The sequence below is a fragment of the Lonchura striata genome, chromosome 1 (assembly GCF_050655825.1).
Source record: "Lonchura striata isolate lonStrDom1 chromosome 1, ASM5065582v1, whole genome shotgun sequence".
NCBI classification, from domain to species: domain Eukaryota; kingdom Metazoa; phylum Chordata; class Aves; order Passeriformes; family Estrildidae; genus Lonchura; species Lonchura striata.
Genome location: NC_140703.1, coordinates 8,904,475 through 8,923,536, shown reverse-complemented (window position 1 = coordinate 8,923,536; position 19,062 = coordinate 8,904,475). Strand labels below are relative to the sequence as shown.

General features: G+C 46.0%; 1 protein-coding gene across 1 annotated transcript; it reads left to right on the top strand.

Annotated features, from left to right (window-relative positions):
* The first annotated feature begins 13,327 nt into the window (after positions 1-13,327).
* LOC146768583 (uncharacterized) lies at positions 13,328-15,970 on the top strand. The gene is given in 2 exon segments (XM_085593251.1): positions 13,328-14,490; positions 14,492-15,970. Coding segments are annotated over 2 exon segments (1,389 nt in total). The 5' UTR covers positions 13,328-13,329; the 3' UTR covers positions 14,720-15,970.
* Positions 15,971-19,062: the final 3,092 nt, after the last annotated feature.

The window sequence follows — 19,062 nt, the reverse complement described above, 5'->3', positions numbered from 1 at the left end:
GAGAGGGAGGAGGCTTGGTAGGAAGCAGTCCAAGCTCCATTTTGGTTGACAGCAGGTGCAGGTTTAAACACTGGTTTGAAGGTTGTCTTGAATGTCCATTTCAGCTTAGAGTTTGATTTGTGGGACAGGGAGGAAACAATTCCGTCTGGCCATGGTTCAGTTCTGCTGCTTCTCTAGTTTAAGAATGTGATGTTTTAGTGATGCTTGAATTATAGAATCGTAGAATGGCCTGGGTTGGAAGGGACATTAAAGATTATTTTGTTCCAACCCCCTGCCATGGGCAGGGACACCTTACACTATCCCAGGTTGCTCAGAGCCCCATCCAGCCTGGCCTTGAACACTCCCAGGGATGGGGCAGCCACAGCTTCTCTGGGCAACCTATGCCAGGGTTTTACCACCCTGATAGTAAATAATTTAATCCTAATCTCATCTAAACCTACTCAGTTTGAAGCTGTTCCCCCTTGTCCTCTCACTCCAGGCCTTTAGTCTCTCTCCATCTTTCCAGTATCCTTTCAGATACTGTAAAGGCACAATTAGGTCACCCCAACCCCTTCTCTGGGGTTGTTCCAGGCTGAACAATCCCAGTTCTCCCAGCCTCTCCTCCCAGCAGAGCTGCTCCATCCCTCTGCTCCCCTCGGTGCTCCTCTGGCCTGGCTGCAGCAGGTCCCTGTCCTTGCTGTGCTGAGCCCAGAGCTGATGCAGCCCTGCAGGTGGGGTCTCAGCAGAGCGGGGCAGAGGGGCAGAATCCCCTCCCTGCCCTGCTGCCCACGGGGCTTGGCATGAGCCCAGCACACGGCGGGTTCTGGGCTGCCAATGGCCAGGGCATGGCCAGCCTCTCCCCACCAGCACCCCCAGGTCCTTCTCTCCAGGGCTGCTCTAGAAGAAGAGCTTTAATACCATTTTACTGATAGTATACATTGCTAAATTAATCTGCTTTTCAGTTTCACAAGACTGGTATAAGTAACAAGGTGATTATATACCACTTATCCATTTACAAACACAATGCAGGTTAATGTTTAACTCCATCATGCTGTAGCTGTCAGTTCTTTATTGTACATAATCAACCGTTTTGCCACTTTCCTGTTTACCTGGCTTCTGGTCATTTATTAATAAAGATAAAGCCATTCTTGCTAAATTCTAAAGCAAACAAAGTTGGCTTGTTGGCTTAAGAAGCACCATCTATTGAGAACCAGTCTCTGGGGTGGCTCCAAAGGGGTTGGAAGAGAAGTGAAGGACAAGAACTCACTTGGACATCATGCACTAAGAGGGAAATTGTGCATGTTCTGTGTGTGAAATGGTACCTGTTTCTGTATGCATGGAAAGCAGTCTTTGATGCAATGCTCAAATTTCCTATAGACAATATAAAACCCCTGTGGAAGAAGAGAAGAAGTAGCCATACTATCATGGCAGAAAAAACACACGCTAAAGCTTGAGGTCTAGGCAGCTTTACTTAAGCTTTTATGAAGGCAAGGCCAGATCCAGTGGCACTATTTTCTCCTGTATTTAGACAGTAACAGCTCCAGACCATAGTCCCAGCTCTGCCCCCAGCCCTTGACACACTGGGGAGAAGTGTGAGCTAAGATTTCAGGAGTCATTGGTGAGCAGTGACTTTGCACCATTGTTTCTGTGTTCAGATCAAGCCTGAACAAGTGCTGGGGAGCTTGGTGTCCTCTGCAGACAAAGGTCAGCACATTGCTTCTGATTCAGTGCCAGACTGGTAGCTCTGCCAGAGGTTTCCTCCCCTGTATCATCACCTTACTCTTTACTCTGGACTCTGTAGCAGGCTAGAAGTAAGCCAGAAGAAGAAAATATTGCAATTGCTCTTGAATCTTCTTTTGAAATGGATGAAAATGTTGTTTCCCTGGTGCCCACTGTCTTAGGTGAGACACCAGTTTCAGCAATGAACAAAGTACTATGAAAAGTGACAGGGAGACTTACACCTCTAAACTGCTGGGATGGAATGAGGTCAAGTTTGGCACAGCGCATTACATCAGCTGGAGGAATCCTCCTTTAAAAAACAGCCCTTGCCAGCCATGCCAGGTACCTGTTCTAGCCTGCCTGTGTGAAACCACCACTGAAAGCCTCTCTGTCCACCAGGGCTGGGGCAAAGATGTTCAGGTATGTTTCTGCAAGGAGCACTATAAATGTACTGCCAAAATTTTATGTATGTTTGTAGTACAGCTCTGTGTGCTCGCAGTCACCTACAGCGTGCTGCTCCTGGAGCACACACCAGTGATCCTCTGCCATAAAGCAAACATCAGGACCTGTCTTTTAAATAAAGAAATACTTCTTCAAACACATGGAAATTCAGGCTTGCAAGAATTGTTAGGACAATGATACAGGACACAAGTTTCTTGGTTGATTTAAGGGTCTTCCCTGCATTATTACTTAACAGGAATGGCAAACTTTAGAAGGATAACAAGTAAGACTGAATGAGTTTTCCTCATGTGGCAGACTGGACACCTGTCTATGTCTCTGCGACAGAGACAGAATCAACAGCAGATTCTTAGTAAATATATTTGTTTGTCTTCAATTCTTCCAAAACCTGACAAAGTGCTAAAGGCTTTTTAATCTTGGCACGTGCAGCTATTTCTTATGAAATAAAAAGTTTGCTTATGAAATCTTCCTGTTCCTGCACATCATTCCAAGTTGCCTAGGTACCAATGTAAACCAAACCCTTAAGCTTAACAAAGTACTTAAGCAAATGTTTCATTTTTACCTATGAACAGTTGTACTGAAGTCACAGGTCTGAAATTCTGCATGTGATTTTCCCAGTCATGTGTTAGTTCATTATACAGAAAGCAAAAATCCATCTACATACACATATGTACATATATACACATACATGTGTATCTACCTGTACAAAAGATAATTGTGTATACCGTACATCAATCAGATGAACTGTTGAGCATTACCCAGATGTTTGTGTCTCCAGAATCTCCTGACTCCCTTTGATGTGTTTGCCAAAAGGTACACATAGGTCATTGGAATGAGAAGGCAATTCACTGAAACCCATTGTTCACACAAGATGGTGAATGGCAAACCTGTGCTGAATACACATAGATGCCTAATAAGGAGACAGCCATAATCTGACCGTCTGTGTGACATCTGATTTTTTCCCAGTGTTCAAAATGTAAGTGGGCTGTTGTTGACAGACGTGAATATTATGCATGTAAAGAAACAACACAGTCTCTGCTTTAACTTTTGACTTGGAGACTGAAGGATTCCTTAGTATCATGCATTTTTCATTTTGTAGAAGCTTTTTTTTTTTTTTTCATTTAGGACACATTCCCCCCCAAAAGGTGCCTAATGACATTATGTGAAAGGACAGGAAGTCATATTGCCTTATAATTATATAAACCTGCACTAACACTACCCATATTAAACATAAATCCTCCACTGCTGTGAACTCTACTCGGAAAAATCAGAAGCAAATTATACAAGCTATGACTATTCTGCCTCTTTTTATTCCCAGGGCATTAACTTACTTGTTGTGTTTGTGCCTTGGAAGAAGCAAGTGAATTTAGTGATAGCTTCTCAGCAGTCAGTGCTATGAACAGAAATTGAATTTGAACATAATCGTATCTGCTGTTCCAAGCTCTCTCCTGGGACTAAAAAGGCAGAGAGATTATATTTTGCTGTGGTAAGAAATAGTACCTGTAAGAACATGAATAACAATAAAATAATTAAAACCTGAGGTAGATTTTATTTCCTGAGCTCCTGGATGTGTTTGGGCTTAATGACATGTATGAAACACTCATAAATGCCAATACATGGAAATTTTCTGACCATGCAGATTTAGATACAGTTTCCAGCTCACCCTCTGTCCTGTCTTGTCTTATCCCAGATGTGCTGGGCTCTGTTCAAGCAGGACAATGCTCGCTGCTTGCTCCAGTGCTGTCTCTGATCCTGGTACAGCTTGGGGTGGGTTCATCAGGAAAGGGAGGGACAGCACCCAGGGTGCTTGGAATGGGAGGGAAAGGAAACTGCAACGACTGAAATATACCACCAGAGAGAGCTTTAGTCTTGCTGACTTCATCAGGGACACTGCACATGGCTGTACTGCAGCTCTCAGCTTGCAATGGAAGGTTTTCTAAGTGTTGAATTATCAGGTGGAGAGCAAGAATCGAAATTCACCGCACTGATACCATTATAACTGCTCCCTTGATCCTTTGAAGCAAAATCAGGGTAGCTGGTAGGACTGCTGCCAGCCAGGGAATGTCTCATATCTACAAAGCCCTGGCCTGACAATGGCTCCTCTGGTTTTGGCTGGTACAATCTAGAGAGCGTGGCATGCTCTGGGAGTGATGGACTGCCCTGAGAACTGAGTGGGGCCCCATGCTGCACATCTCTCCTTCATAGATTCACAGCATTACAGAATCACATCAGTTGGAAAAGAGCTCCAAAACCATCAAATTCAACATTTGACCAATGAAGCTCAGGCACAATCTTGCTCTGGGAATATCACTTTTGATTTCCACAACAGACACATTACACAATTGCAAAATATTTGTCAAATGTATGCAATCACACATTCATTGAGCTTTAAAATACTCTTTTTGATTGCTCTGGATATCTTAGGTGGAAAAAAACAACTTCCATGAAATGGATACAATTTCACACAAAGTTTTGTTTCACTCTTCATTTGTCTGTGTGGTAGAGCTTGGAATGTATCTTATCTGGTATTGTTTGGGGCAAAATACCAGCACTGGCTCAGGAACAGAATCAGACAGGTCAAAGCTCTGAAGAGTTTTCTGGGAAGTGTCAGGACATGTCTACAGGTTTCCTGGCTTCTTTCCTGGGCATTCACTGTTGCAAGGAGGATACCAGGCAAAATAGATGATAACTGGGATCCAGCATCTCCACCAGCCTTGTGGTTTGAGAGGAAGCATTCCTTTCTCTGCTCTCCCCGCCTCCAATACCCCTTATATTGCAGAATACCACTTCTATTGCAGAAGTGTGTTTGCAGTTTTAAAGGTGAACAATGCCATCATCAAGTGAGCCTCCTGAGACCCATGTGAAAGCAGAGGGAAACCTTCACTGAGGCAACCATGTCCTCTGTTCTCACTGGAAGACGATTGTTATCGTTCAGATCCTTCACTTTACTGGGCCACACCACTCCTTCCCACACTAAAACTTCACAAACTGATGGGGATAGGCGTGCTCAGGCCTGTAAAGAAGCAGTTCTCATTGCAGGTGGAATAATTGCAGCTGGCTCTGTTCTCTTCTAGAAACTGTCTAGTCCTACGAATGCCTGACCTCGGAATTTCTTAGTGTCTTAAATGCTCCTTATTGCATTGTCTGTGCTCCTCATTGCATTGTCTCAGTGTATCAGTGTATTAATTTATATATGTATATATATATATTTTTTTTTTATTATTTATTTTTTTTTTTTAATGGCAAGAGATCAAACAGCATATTAAATAGCCACCAAAGCAGCACATACCCTCTAAGTGAGTCAGACACATGACCAAACTCCACACAATCTAATTGTATGTAGACATGAATAGCAAGAAGCCCTGGAGAAAAAGGCCATACCACAGTGTTGGGAAGGATGAATAAATATAATTGCCTGGCAGAAGATTCACAATAGTACAGCCAGGATGAAAACAATCCCCCCTACTGGCTGGACAATGCCCTTACCTACAGATAAGTCCAAAAGTCAAGTGGACTGTTCTATCTCAACCCCCAAAATGTATGGGTCACCCTGCACCTGTATCCCTCCCCTAAAACATCAGGTGTCTGTGACACCATTGGCCCAATCTTGTTCCAGCCCACCTTGAAGCCCCCTGATAAGGGGTCTCTGAGGTTCCAGATGCTCTCTTGGAACCCCCACCCCCTTGGAACTTCCACCCTTTCCTAGAGCATCCTCTCTACCCCTTGTCTCTCCCCATCCCCTCAAGCCTTGCCATGTGCTGTGTCTGGCAGCTCCAAGCAGGACCTTTCTCCATCCCCAATAAACCTGATATCCCAAGAGCAGCCTTCAGAGATCTCTTGTCTCCATTCATCCAAACCATCCTGGAGCCCAGTGATCCCCACACCACAGGTCACATGGATTATTCTGGCATGTTATGTCAAGCCATCTTAATTATAGATTAATGCTGTGTTCCAGTCTTTTATTTTGTGTGTGTGTCACTAAATAAATAACAACACTTACAGCCTAATACATTTGTGAAGTCCTAAAAAAGCGAAGCTACTAATGTTGTCTTGGGATTCATATAAACAAGGTTTCAAACTTCAGTAGTTCTGGCTAGGAATGGGTGATTATGCTCAAGTATACTGGTACAGAAACAGGCCCTAGTTTATTTGTGTGCTCAAAAAAAACCCCATTGTGGCAGTAGATGTATTCCAATGTAGCTTTCAAAAATTTATTTTAACAAAAATGGAATTCTTAAATTTATTCCACTTTAATTTTCACCCCAGAGTGAGGTCTTTATTTGTGATCATTGCACTAGCTGCTTGCTGAGAATCCTGCAGTATTCCGGGCCTTGACATCAATGAGGACAGACACATTGCTGCTGTCCAGGTATGCAGTCAGAGCTGATCATATTAAAAATTTATCAGCTCCAAGTGAGATTTTAGAGTTGCTAGAGTTTGAGACTGTGCTTGAAAGGAAAGTTGAAAAGCTGTCATAAACAAGACAGTATTTGATCCTGCAAGACATTGTACCCTTTGGTCATATGTGAAACTCTCCTCTTAGCCACCTTCATCATTCAGGAGGTGCTTGCTGGGCTGAGCCAGGGGCTATGCCCAGAGGGGTGGGCACAAGGAACCTGTCCCAATTGCCTGGGGCCTCTCCTTGTCCCACAGGAGGATGCTGAGCTCTCAGACCAATCCTGGTGCTCCAGCCCTGCCCTTTACAGGACTTTCTTCCCTGAACCATGCATTTACCTGGCCTGATGTGGTCCACCCCATCCTGTCCCTGCACAGTGTGGCCAGGAGCTCCTTGAGGTGCTTCTTTGGACCCCAGAGCCCCAGCCCCACCACCTTTGTCCTCCTGCAAGGCTGACACTCCCTATTCCCTGGAGATCCAGGGCAGAAAAGCAACGGAGGAGCTGCCTGTGGAAGCTGGAAGGGGCTGCCTGGAGCCTGGCCCACCTCAGCTGCTCTGCCTGGATGGGGCTGCTGGCAGCGCAGAGCTGGCATGAGCAGCCTGGGGAGTCACCCAGAGCTGCTGGCCAAGGCTGTGGGAGGTCTCTCAGTGCCAGGTGAGTGAATCTGCTCTGCCGTGGCCTGGGCTGGCCCCCAGCCACTGCGGGCAGCAGGGCAAGGGGGAGTTCTGCCCCTCTGCTCAGCTGAGACCCCACCTGCAGAGCTGCTTCCAGCTCTGGGATCCCCAACCTCAGAAGGGTGTGGAGCACCTGGATGAGTCCAGAGGAGGCCATGGAGATGCTCTTGAGGGCTGGAGCCCGTGTGCTGTGGAGACAGGCTGGGACACCCTGTGCTGTTCAGTCTGGAGACAAGAAGGTTCTGAGAACTGCGAGCCTCTTCCACTGCCTAAGGGGCTCTCTGGATTCTTCACTTCATTTTTCTGCCAAGGTCAGGATTAAATGCTTGAGATGGTATTTCTTGTTTGGACTCAGATGTTTATTAATTCTTATCTATATTACAGTCATGAGTTCTACAGCACTTCACTAACAAATTAAAAATGGAGCTGTATCTCTTACAAGGTGTTTTAAGGATAAACTGTCCAATTAAGAAATGATACCTAAAATATTTTTGCTTTTAACCCAATAACCAACCACCCATGACACACAATGCGGACTTTTTTATCCAATTACACAGTATCACCCAAATCCATGAAGAAGAAGGTGGAGAAGAAGGACTAACAACCACCCTAAAACCTCCATCTTGCCACATATATATATATATATTACTATATTCCAAAACCTTAAATTCTAAGTTTTCCACCATGTGATATTACACACTTCTATTCAAACTACATACCCATAATCCCAGTTCTATCATTAAATTTTGGAAGCCTTCTCCATGGCCTTAGGTCAAATGCAGTGTTCTCTTGGGGGTCAGTGCCTGTCAGCACAGAAAGTCTAAAATTCTCAGTAACCAGGGTTCCAACATCTCCCCCTCCTGTTTGAACCACGAACACTTCTTGGACAGCTTTGTCAAACCTCTGTTGGATACACTGAAGGAGACAAGGTATTTGTGCCTTGTCACACAAATATTGGTTTTTGGTTGACTCATGGGCAGGATCACGTTACTTAAGGCAAACAATGAAGTAATAAGGCACAAGTATGATATCTGACTTAATTTCATATTTGTCTTTGATTTCCTTTATGATTCAAGGTGCTAAGTTATTCGTTTTGCATTCAACTACACAAATTTGAACCTCCTTTAATTCCTTCCAAAAACTGTAGAGACAAGGAGTATTTTCTTTCTTGTGACGTGATACAATTTAAATTTCAATGACCTTATACCTCCTATGAAGTTCTGAATTGTAGCACAATACACACCATGCTCTTGCCAACCAGGCCCTATGATACCAACAGGGCTCCAAAAGAACTGGAGAGGGACAATGGCCTGGGAGGACAAGACAAGGGGCAATGGCTTCAAATAGACAGAAGACAGGGTTAGATGGGTTATTACAAAGAAATTCTTCCATGTGAGGGTGGTAAAACACCAGCACAGGTTGCCCAGTGCAGCTGTGGCTGCCCCATCCCTGGAAGTGTTCCAAAGCTATATTTGATGGGGCTTGGAGCTACCTGGTTTAGTGGAAAGTGTCCTTGCCCATGTTGGGGGGGGGACTTTAAGATGTTCCAGTCCAAACTGTCTCTGTGATTCCTGCCTGCTCTTCCCCAGCCTCTGCACTGGATGTCCCTGCAGCCCCCCTGACCTGCAGGGAGCTGGACAGGCACTGTGCTCCCAGCCTTCCTGGCAGGTAATTCCATGGGTCACTGTCTTCCTCCTGCCCTCACCCTGGCTGTTTACTGCTCTCAGTCTTTGCCTGTGAGTTCTGGCAAAGTCCTTCATGGGTGGTGGAAGGTAGAAGAAGGAAGAGAAGGAGTCACTGTTGTGTGGAACTGCCTCTGGAAAGTTTACAGAGAGAAGGTATGAGGGTTTTTGTCAGAACTCAAAATGTCCCTCAGACATTTTTGGAAGTTCCAGGCCCAGGTCAGAAGCATTTGAGACCCTGGCAGGCAGCTGGAAACAGCTGTGATTTTGGATTTGAGCCATGGAATGATTTACCAACCTTGCAGGAAGAAGAAGAAGTCACAAAAATTTAGATATTAGAGTAGAAGTAGACACAAAGTAGAGGGAAGAATTTTTGAGTGCTGTACAGGGGGATTTTAAGTCCTGTACAGGGGGGTTTTGGTTTTGTACATGGGGGTCAGAGGATTTAAGATGGATTGATTTGGGCCTGCCCTGTCCTCCCTCTTTCTTCTTCCTTACCTCCATGTTCTTGGTGATGTTGGCACTCACAGATTGGTTTAGAGTAGAAAATCACATTTAATATAGGTAATAGGCATTGGGGAAAAACTGCAAACATGTAACACATAATGTACCATATAAAAGAGAGCAGCAGCCCTGGGCGGGGGGAGAAGAAGCAGTCGGGAGTCAGAGAGGATGTCAGGGTGTGTGTGTGCCTCTGCCTGAGCTGTGAGCAAACCACAGCAGCCAGAGAAGAAAATCTTTTAGATAACTTGCAATAAACTACCTTGAGACCAAACAACTGAAGACTATTGAGTCTTTCTTTGAAAGCAGGGGTTGGAGGAGAGACTTTTCCACCACATGGAGCCACCCCAGACCTAGAGGTGGGCTCTGGCATCTGGCGTCCCTGGGTGGGCAGAGGCAAGAAGCCAATCCATCAAGCAACCTCCAACCTCCACCAGAAAAAGGCACATGCACACACTCTCCAAGGACTCCAGAGAGAGGGAGCAGAAAGCTCAAGACAAAACATCCTGACCTTCACCAAGACAACTTGTCTCGAGAACAGCCCAAGAGGAGAGATGATACTGTATGCATCACTGCTTCGGAGGGTGCCTCTGCTTGGACAATTTCAACATCAAGGTCTGCCGATTTTTTGGGTCAGGGAGAGTCAATTTTAATATCAAAAGGGGTTGTTGAGTTTCTTTTACGGTACTTGAGCACAGCCTTGGAGTCGCATCCAGAGCTGTTGGTTCACCTTCTGCAGATTTTCCAAATAATGCAGGGCAGTCGTGTGTTCTCCTCCACAGCAGATGCTCCATTTTTCTCCAGAAGCTCCCAGCCTTCATCTTCGCAGATGCCGCAGACACTGTTGTATCACTGAGTGCTGCTGCACCAAAGCTGCAGTCACAACAGATGACTCCATTCTACAGGTAAGTACCCACTGAATTTACAGCTTTGCAGAGCGCAAAAGTGGACTGGCAGGACATTCAAGCAGAATTGGAAAAGGAAAAAGGTTTATTGCAGGGCTTGGGAAACATAATGATGCCAGCAATCTATGATGCTCAGGGCCAAAACCCAAAGTGGGAACGCCTGGATCGTGGTGCAATCAAAGACCTAGACAAAGCCATTCGAGAGAGTGGGTTGTTGTCACCATACTTCAAACAAATGTTGAAAAGCATTTTTGGCATGTATGATTTAACACCATATGATCTTAAATATCTTGCAACATCAGTTCTTACAGACACCCAAGCTCTCGTGTGGCAGAAGGCGTGGAGGAGATCCCTGGAGGAGCTGAGAGCCAGATACCAAGGCGGACCAAACACGAACCTCACTATGGTGCAGCTTGCTGGTGATCCTCCTGAAGGTGACCCGACTCAACAAGCAGTGAGGCTTCTGTGGAACGTGCTCAGCGACATCAAAGAGGCTGCACAAAGAGCAATTCTACAAATTGCTCTGGCGGGAGTCCAGGACAACATCTACACCGAGATCAAGCAGGGTCCTTCGGTGCCATTCTCCTTGTTCGTGGATTTTCTTTCCCAGGCAGTGGAACAAGTGACCAATGAGGGAGTAAAGCCACATATAATCAAAAGCCTCGCTTTTTCCAATGCCATCCCAGAATGCAGGAGAATGATCAGCATGATGCTGCACCAGGCCACCTTGGCAGACGTGATAGAGGTGTGCAGCAAGGTGGGGACACCACAACATGTCGCATCCATCATGGAGGAACAGTTGGGAGACCAAACTGAGAAGTGTGTCAAGGCAGCTCTTGCAAATTACACTAAGAGCAACACCAGTGCAGAAAGTTCGTGACTGTGTGATCGCACAGATGCAAAAAGCAGGACTAGAAATCAATGCACCAGAAATACAAGAAATTGCACCTTGGAAATACCCGGGATGAAAGATCACAAAGCAAACAATAAGGCTACAGAAACTGGAAATCAACACAAAAGTCACCAATCTGCAGGACTTGTAACAACTTTTGGGGGAAATCAACTGGATGAGACCGATCTTGGGAATCACAAATGATGACATCTCATCATTGCTCGACCTCTTGAAAGGGGACAACATCAAATCTCCCAGAACTCTGACACCTGAAGCACGGAAAGATCTTAAGATCACAGATATGATTCAACAGAGACAAGCACATCGCTTTGTGAAATCACTGCCTTTTCATTTGGCAGTGCTGGGGGAAACAGCACAATTGTATGGGTTGATTTTTCAGTGGGATTTATCTCAAATGGACCCTCTTTTGTTGATAGAGTGGGTTTTTTTAGCTTACAGGCCCTCACAGATTTAGAGATGATAGCTCAGATTATCATTAAGGCAAGGACCAGGTTGCTGACAATGTCAGGCAAAGATTTCTCAATCGTTCATTTACCTTTAAAGAAAAAAATATTTTGAGTGGACAAATGTCACAAGATTTTTCAATTGCATTGTTAGGGTATCCTGGAGTTTGCACAGTTCATTTTCCAGCTCACAGAATGTTAAATGCAAAAATAAGTTTTAGAGAAAAAACAAAAATAAGTCAGGAACCAGTGGAAAGGGTGACAGTGTTCACTGATGGTTCAGGGAAAACCCACAAATCAATGATCACATGGCAAAACCCAAAAACGGGAAAATGGGAATCAGATATCAAAATGGTACAGGGTTCACCACAAATCTCAGAACTGGCAGCAGTGGTCAGGGTTTTTCAGTTATTTCAGGAACCCTCAATCTGATCACAGATTCAGTGTATGTTGCAAATGTGGTCAAACGATTACAGGGATCACTTTTAAAACACACAGACAATGAAATTTTATATTCATACCCATCATGCATGAGAACAATCCTAGAAAACAGAGAGCACAAATATTTTGTTACACACATCAGAGCGCATTCCTCACTTCCAGGGTTTTTAGCAGAAGGGAATGCTCACGCAGACAAGCTCACAATGCCCATCTTACAGACACTGCCAGACATTTTCGAGCAAGCAAAATTGAGCCATGCATTTTTCCACCAAAATGCACAAGCATTGATAGAATCCTTTTGCCTTTCTAAAAGCCAAGCAAAGGAAATCATCTGTGCTTGCCCAGACTGTCAGCTTGTGCAGCCACCTGCATCCACAGGAGCAGTCAATCCGAGAGGATTGCAAAGTCTCCAGCTGTGGCAAACTGATGTCACAAAATATCCATCTTTTGGGAGGCTCAAAAACATTCATGTTTCAGTCAACACATTTTTGGGGCAATTTTTGCATCATTACATACAGGGGAAACCGCAGAACATGCCTGCTGACATTTTTTCCAAGCATTTGCATCATTAGGGGTGCCACAAGAAATAAAAACAGATAATGGTCAAACTTACATAGGCAAGGCGCTTGACAAATTTCTGAAAAAATGGGGAGTCAAACACATTTTCGGTATTCCTCATTCTCCCTCAGGTCAAGCAATCATTGAAAGAACACATCACACCCTGAAATCCCTTTTGGATAAACAAAAAAGGGGGGAGGCAGGTGCAACACCTTATATGCAGCTGAACAAAGCTCTGTATGTGTTGAATTTTTTAAAAGGTTCATTCTCAGAGCCCACTCCACCAATTGTCAGACATTTTTCAAACAGCACAGAAGCAAAACTAAGGGAGAATCCTTTAGTTTTGGTCAGATACCTAGAGACAGGACAAATTGAAGGTCCATTTACATTAATAACTTGGGGCAAGGGTTTTGCTTATGTTTCTATAGGACAAGGATCAAAGTGGGTGTCAGCAAGGCATGTGAAACCTTATCGGGTGCAGACGCCAGTGGATGTGGACCCAAGAAGAAAAGTGAGCATGCAGATGAAGGCAGACAGTGATACTGTAGATACCTCATCAGACAATGACTGGCAACTCAGAGACTTGGGTTTTTTTTGGGGAAATTAAGTGTTATTTAAGTGTTGCTGTATTGCAGGGTTTCTCACAGAGGTTGGGGACATGGACATGGGGTTCAGACAGATAGTGTTCATGTGCTTCATTCTCTCACCTGTTGTCTTGGGCAATGGGACAGGCTTGCCCATGAGACAACCAAGGGAAAAGGTGTGGGAGACTTTGGCAAAAGCAGCAGGTCTGGACAGCATTTGCCTGACCCATTCAGAACCAGGGAAACCATTCTCAACATGCTTGGTAGGTGTGCCAGTGGAGGAATGGCCAATCCCAAAAGGCATCCCTCCAAAAGTTCTGAAGTCTTTTTCAGATCCTGTGGAAGGATGGCATGTTTGGACACAGTTCCTTCCTGTGGCTCACTTTGAACCTCCAGAATTGGACATCTTTGGGTCAACAAAAATGAAATTCTGTATTAAATTTAACCCATTGGGAGTGGCAGAAACAGATAACCACATAATAGATGTCACTCCAAACCAAATCTTTTATAGAAATGCATCATCCTGGTGTAATTACACCAAAATGATGAGCAAACCATCCCTCCAAAATCCAGCCATTTTACCAAAGGTAGTGTTTTTAATCTTCAGGGACAGAATTTGGCCTGCTATCCCGGCAAAAATCAAGGGTGGCCCATGCAGCATTGGGGAACTCTCATTGATAACCCCTGATTTGGAAATTTTAAGGGAGCAGACACACAGGGAAAAAAGATCCATTGAGCAATACAGTCCAAATTGTGATGATGAAGTTTATATCTGGGACAAGGCTCGGAGAATTCCAGTGGCAATTTTCTCACCCCAAGCAGCATCAGGGGTGGCCTTGACACAATTGGAGCACATAGCATGTTGGTTGAGCAAACACACTTATGCCATTTCCTCTGCACTGAATGACATGTTAACAGATATCGACAGTGCAAGACAAGCCACACTTCAGAACAGGGTGGCAATTGATTATTTGCTGCTATCACATGGGCATGGGTGTGAAGAATTTGAGGGGATGGGCTGTGTGAACTTTTCTGATCACTCAAAATCTACCCATGAAAATATAAAGCAAATACAAACCAGCATCAGCAAATTGAAAGAAGTTACAGGATCCTGGTGGGATGATTTCATTAACTTTTTTAATCTCTCACCATTGTGGAGGGAGCTTTTGAAAGTAGCTTTTTATATTTTTATAGGGCTTCTAGTTCTTCTGCTTGTTCTGCCATGCATTTTTTCTGTGCATTCGACAGGCCATGAACAAAGTGGCAAAACAGGTGTTTCTGGTTCAAACAGGAGGGGGAGATGTTGGAACTCAAAATGTCCTTCAGACATTTTTGGAAGTTCCAGGCCCAGGTCAGAAGCATTTGAGACCCTGGCAGGCAGCTGGAAACAGCTGTGATTTTGGATCTGAGCCATGGAATGATTTACCAACCTTGCAGGAAGAACAAGAAGTGATAAAAGTTTAGACATTATAGTAGAAGTAGTTACAAAGTAGAGGGAAGAATTTTTTAGTATTGTACAAGGGAGTTTTAGCACCTGTACAGGGGGGATTTTACTTTGTACATGGAGGTCAGAAGTTTTAATATGGAGGAATGCAGGCCGGTCCTGTTCCTCCTCTTTCTTCTTCCTTGTCTCCATGTTCTTGATGATGTTGGCACTTATGGATTGGTTTAGAATAGAAGAGCACCTTTTAATATAGGTAATAGGCATTGGGGAAAAACTGTAAACATGTAACACGTAATGTACCATATAAAAGACAGCAGCAGCCCTGGGCGGGGAGAGAAGAAGCAGTCGGGGTCAGAGAGGATGTCAGGGTGTGTATGTGCCTCTGCCTGAGCTGTGAGCAAACCACAGCAGCCCCAGAAGAAAATCTTTTAGATAACTTGCAATAAACTGCCTTGAGACCAAACAACAGAGACTGCTGAGTTTTCTTTGGAAGCATGGGTTGGAGGAGAGACTTTTCCACCACATGGAGCCCCTGAACCAGGCCGGGGTTCCGACAGTGCCCAGGCAGAAAGGGACCTGGGTGGGCACTGGTAAACAGCTGGCTGAACATGATCCAGCAGTCTGCCCTGGTGGTCAAGAAGGTCAGTGGCATCCTGGCCTGTCTCAGGAATGGTGTGGCCAGCAGGAGCAGGGAGGTCATCCTTCCCCTGTACTGAGCACTGCTGAGGCTGCACTTGAGTGCTGTGTCCAGTTCTGGGTCCCTCAGCTTGGGAAGGACAATGAGATGCTTGAGCGTGTCCAGAGGAAGCAACAAGGTTGGTGAGGGGCTTGGAACACAAGTCCTATGAGGAACAGCTGAGGGAGCTGGGGGTGCTTAGCCTGGAGAAAAGGAGACTTGGAGGTGACCTTATCACTCTCTACAACTTTTGAAGAGTGGTTGTAGTCAGGTGGGGGTTGATCTCTTTCACCAGGCAGCAACTGACGGAACGAGAGGTCACAGTCTCAGGCTGTGTCAAGGAAAATATAGGTTGGATATCAGGACAAAGTTTTTCATGCAAAATGTGATAAAATACTGGAATGGTCTGTCTGGGGAGGTGGTGGAGTCACCATCCCTGGATATGTTTAAAAAAAGATTGGATGTGGCATTCGGTGCCATGGTTTAGTTGAGGTGTCAGGGAATAGGTCGGACTTGCTGAACTTGAAGGTCTCTTCCAATCTTGAGATTCTGTGTTTTCCTTTTTTTCTCAAAGATTGTTTATAAGAAAGGTGTTTTTGTTTGTGGGAACCCCAGCCTTGTTTTGGGGCCACATGTGGTGGTGAAATTCCTCCTCCAACCCGTGCTTCCAAAGAAAAACTCCGCAGGCTTTAGCTGTTCGGTCTCAAGGCAGTTTATCGCTAGTTATCTAACAGATTATCTTCTTGGACTGCGGCTGTTTGATCAGCGGCCTGGGTAGAGGCACACACACACACTGACATCCTCTCTATCTGCTGTCTTCTTCGTCTCTCTCTCCGCCCAGGGTTGCTGCTATCTTTTATAAGATATATTACATATAACATGTTTACAATTATTCCCCAATACCTACTACCTACGTTGCCAAGTGTTTTTCTACTCTAAACCAATCTGTGAGTGCCAACATCACCAAGAACATGGAGGTAAGGAAGAAGAAGGAAGAAGGATGGGTTCAGCCCACTTTCCTCCATCTTAGAACTTCTGACCCCCATGTACAAAGTAAAAACCCCCTGTACATGCACTAAAACCCCCCTGTACAATACTAAAAAAAATTTCCCCTCTACTTTGTAACTACTTTTACTATACTATCTAACCTTTTGTGATTGCTTGTTCCACCTCCAAAGTTGGTAATTCATTCCATGGCTCAAACTCAAAATCACAGCTGTTTTTCAGCTGTCTGCCAGGGTCTAGAATGCTTCTGACCAAGGCCTGGAACCTCTAAAAATGTCTGAGAGACATTTTGAGTTCCCACATTTGTTAATTAGCCAATCAGGTGAAATGTATTGATTAATTGACCAATCTGGTCTCTCTGTACAGAACAGTGTATAAAAGAGAGATTTTCAAAGTAAAGCCAGATGCTGTGCAAGCCAGCCTTCTGATGAGTCTGTGTTGTTTTTTAATCCACAGCGACAGAGGGGGAAGCTGCAGACAGCAGACCAGACTCCCTCAGAGGTCAGGGGCACCGAGCAGGGGCAGTCACTTTCCCCAGCACCAGTTGAGGGTCTTACTCTTTAGGAAACCATGGATGAAGGAGATCCTCTCTGGCAGCGTCTGCTCCAGCACAGACTCCCCCTCCTTGCTCCTGTGGCTGGAAGAGTGCAAGGTTTGTATTAACTCCTTCTGGAGGGATTAGACCAACACTGAGTTTTGTGCAGCAGGGTTTGCTGAGCCAGGGGCTGACTCTGGGGCACTGCTCTGCCTTCTATCCCCACACCAGGGCCAGCAGAGCCAGGACCAACAGGAATACCCTGGCATCTCCCTGCTGGGAGAGCAGCTGGAGCTGGGCAGCCAACACCCCCCTGCACTGCTTCCTATTCTGCCTGCCAGCCCATCCAGCATAGCACAGGGAGCTTGTGGTGGCCCCTCTGGCCGGGAAGTACCACAGGGGCAGTCCATGCATGGACCCTGGGGCTTTTCTTGCTGGATTTTGGGGAGGCCAAAGCTTCCTCTTGCTCTTATTTGTGACTACACTCCTCCTGAGCAGCCACCAGTTCATGGAATATCCTGAGTTGGAAAGGACCCACAAGGGTCATTGAACCCAAGTGCAGCTCAGAAATGGCATGCCCAAAACCCACACCAATCATGCTTGACCAGCACTGTTTCAGTACTGTCACTTACTCCCAAAGTGCCAAAACCAGGAACCTGGCCTGGGACAGGGGCTGCCACGAGGATTTGCTCCTCCTCACGGACTTCCCCTCGTGCCACCAGGAGCTCCTCAGATCAGCCAGCTGCTGTGGCAGCTGCACTGCTGCCACCCCACTGCATCAAGCCATGGCCAGGCCTCTTTAGAGAGCACACGCCACCAGGATCCCACTAATCTGAGCTGGAGCACAGACCCAGGAGATTAACCAGGTCTGACTAAATATATCTGCGGTGCAGCTCCTTCCTCCCCACCCACTGCAGGCAGATCCCTGCTCCAGGCAGGCTCTCCTTGCCCTGCACAGGAGGTAATTATAGCTGACAGGCTCCCAGTGAGCCTCCCTCCGGAAGGGTTTGAAAGCAATGCATGGCAGCCTCACACCCTCTCAATGTGTTTTGCCAGCTCCTTAACCACCAGGCTTCGTCACACCTCTGATGCCCATAAGTTGTCCCTTGATCCTAGGGAACAAACACAATTCCTGAAGGAGGGATTCCTCCCACCCCTGCCCAGCCACCTCAGGTCCCAGGACAGAGCACACAGGCTCCATCCTGACCACACTCTACTCAGCAGCAGCCTGACATCCCCTGGTAACAGAAGCACTTCATGAGGCAGAAACTGTCCTTCTTTACACTGCTTTCCAGATACAAGGCTTCCTCAGGATCCCAAGACTGCCACTCAGGAAAACTTGCTGGGCTGTTCCCTCACCAGAGGGACATGAACAGAAATGAATAATCACCTGTGTAGCTGCAGGAACCCTTGTGCCACTGGCAGCAGCACTCAGGAGCTGCCCAGGTGTGTCCAGATGTTAAGGGCCAGATGTGACAACAAGTCTCAAATGACAGGAACTCTGGCCAAAGCAATCCCTGGGCAGCTCTGTGGGACCCAACAGCTCTGCAGGCAGAGCAATGGCACAGAGGAGATGGAGATCCCAGCATCTCATATGCCAAGGAGGAATAAATACCCCAAGACCCCCACTCCCACCCTGCCCAAGACAGGAGCCCCTTAGCTCCTGGGGGCTGAGGCCATGGCTCCAGGGACAGTGCAGACCCAGCTGTGTGGTTTGAAATGTGTACACAGCTCCCCATACTCACATTTTGTGGATAATTCTGATGAAGTCACTACAGTCCTGAAGCTGGGACAGATCATTGAGGGGATCAGGACAAACCTTTGTGCTGTTCACCTAGAAATGAGGAGGGATAGTCAGAAGGCAGAAACCAAGACAACGCTGCACCCTGCCACTCGCCATCTCCAGTCCTGGTAGGGACAGAAAGAACTGGGTGGGAAAGTAAATCTACCCCTTCAAACCACCCCTTCCCAAGGAACAGATGAACATGATCCCCACAGTTCCATATCTGGGAGTCTGGCACAAGTCCCATTTATCACACTGCTGGAGCCCTTCTTCTCTGGAAAGGCTGAGAGACCCGAAGGTGTTCAGCATGAAGAAAAGAAGGCTCCAGGGAGACCCCTGTCAGTGCCTAAAGGGGCTCCAAAAG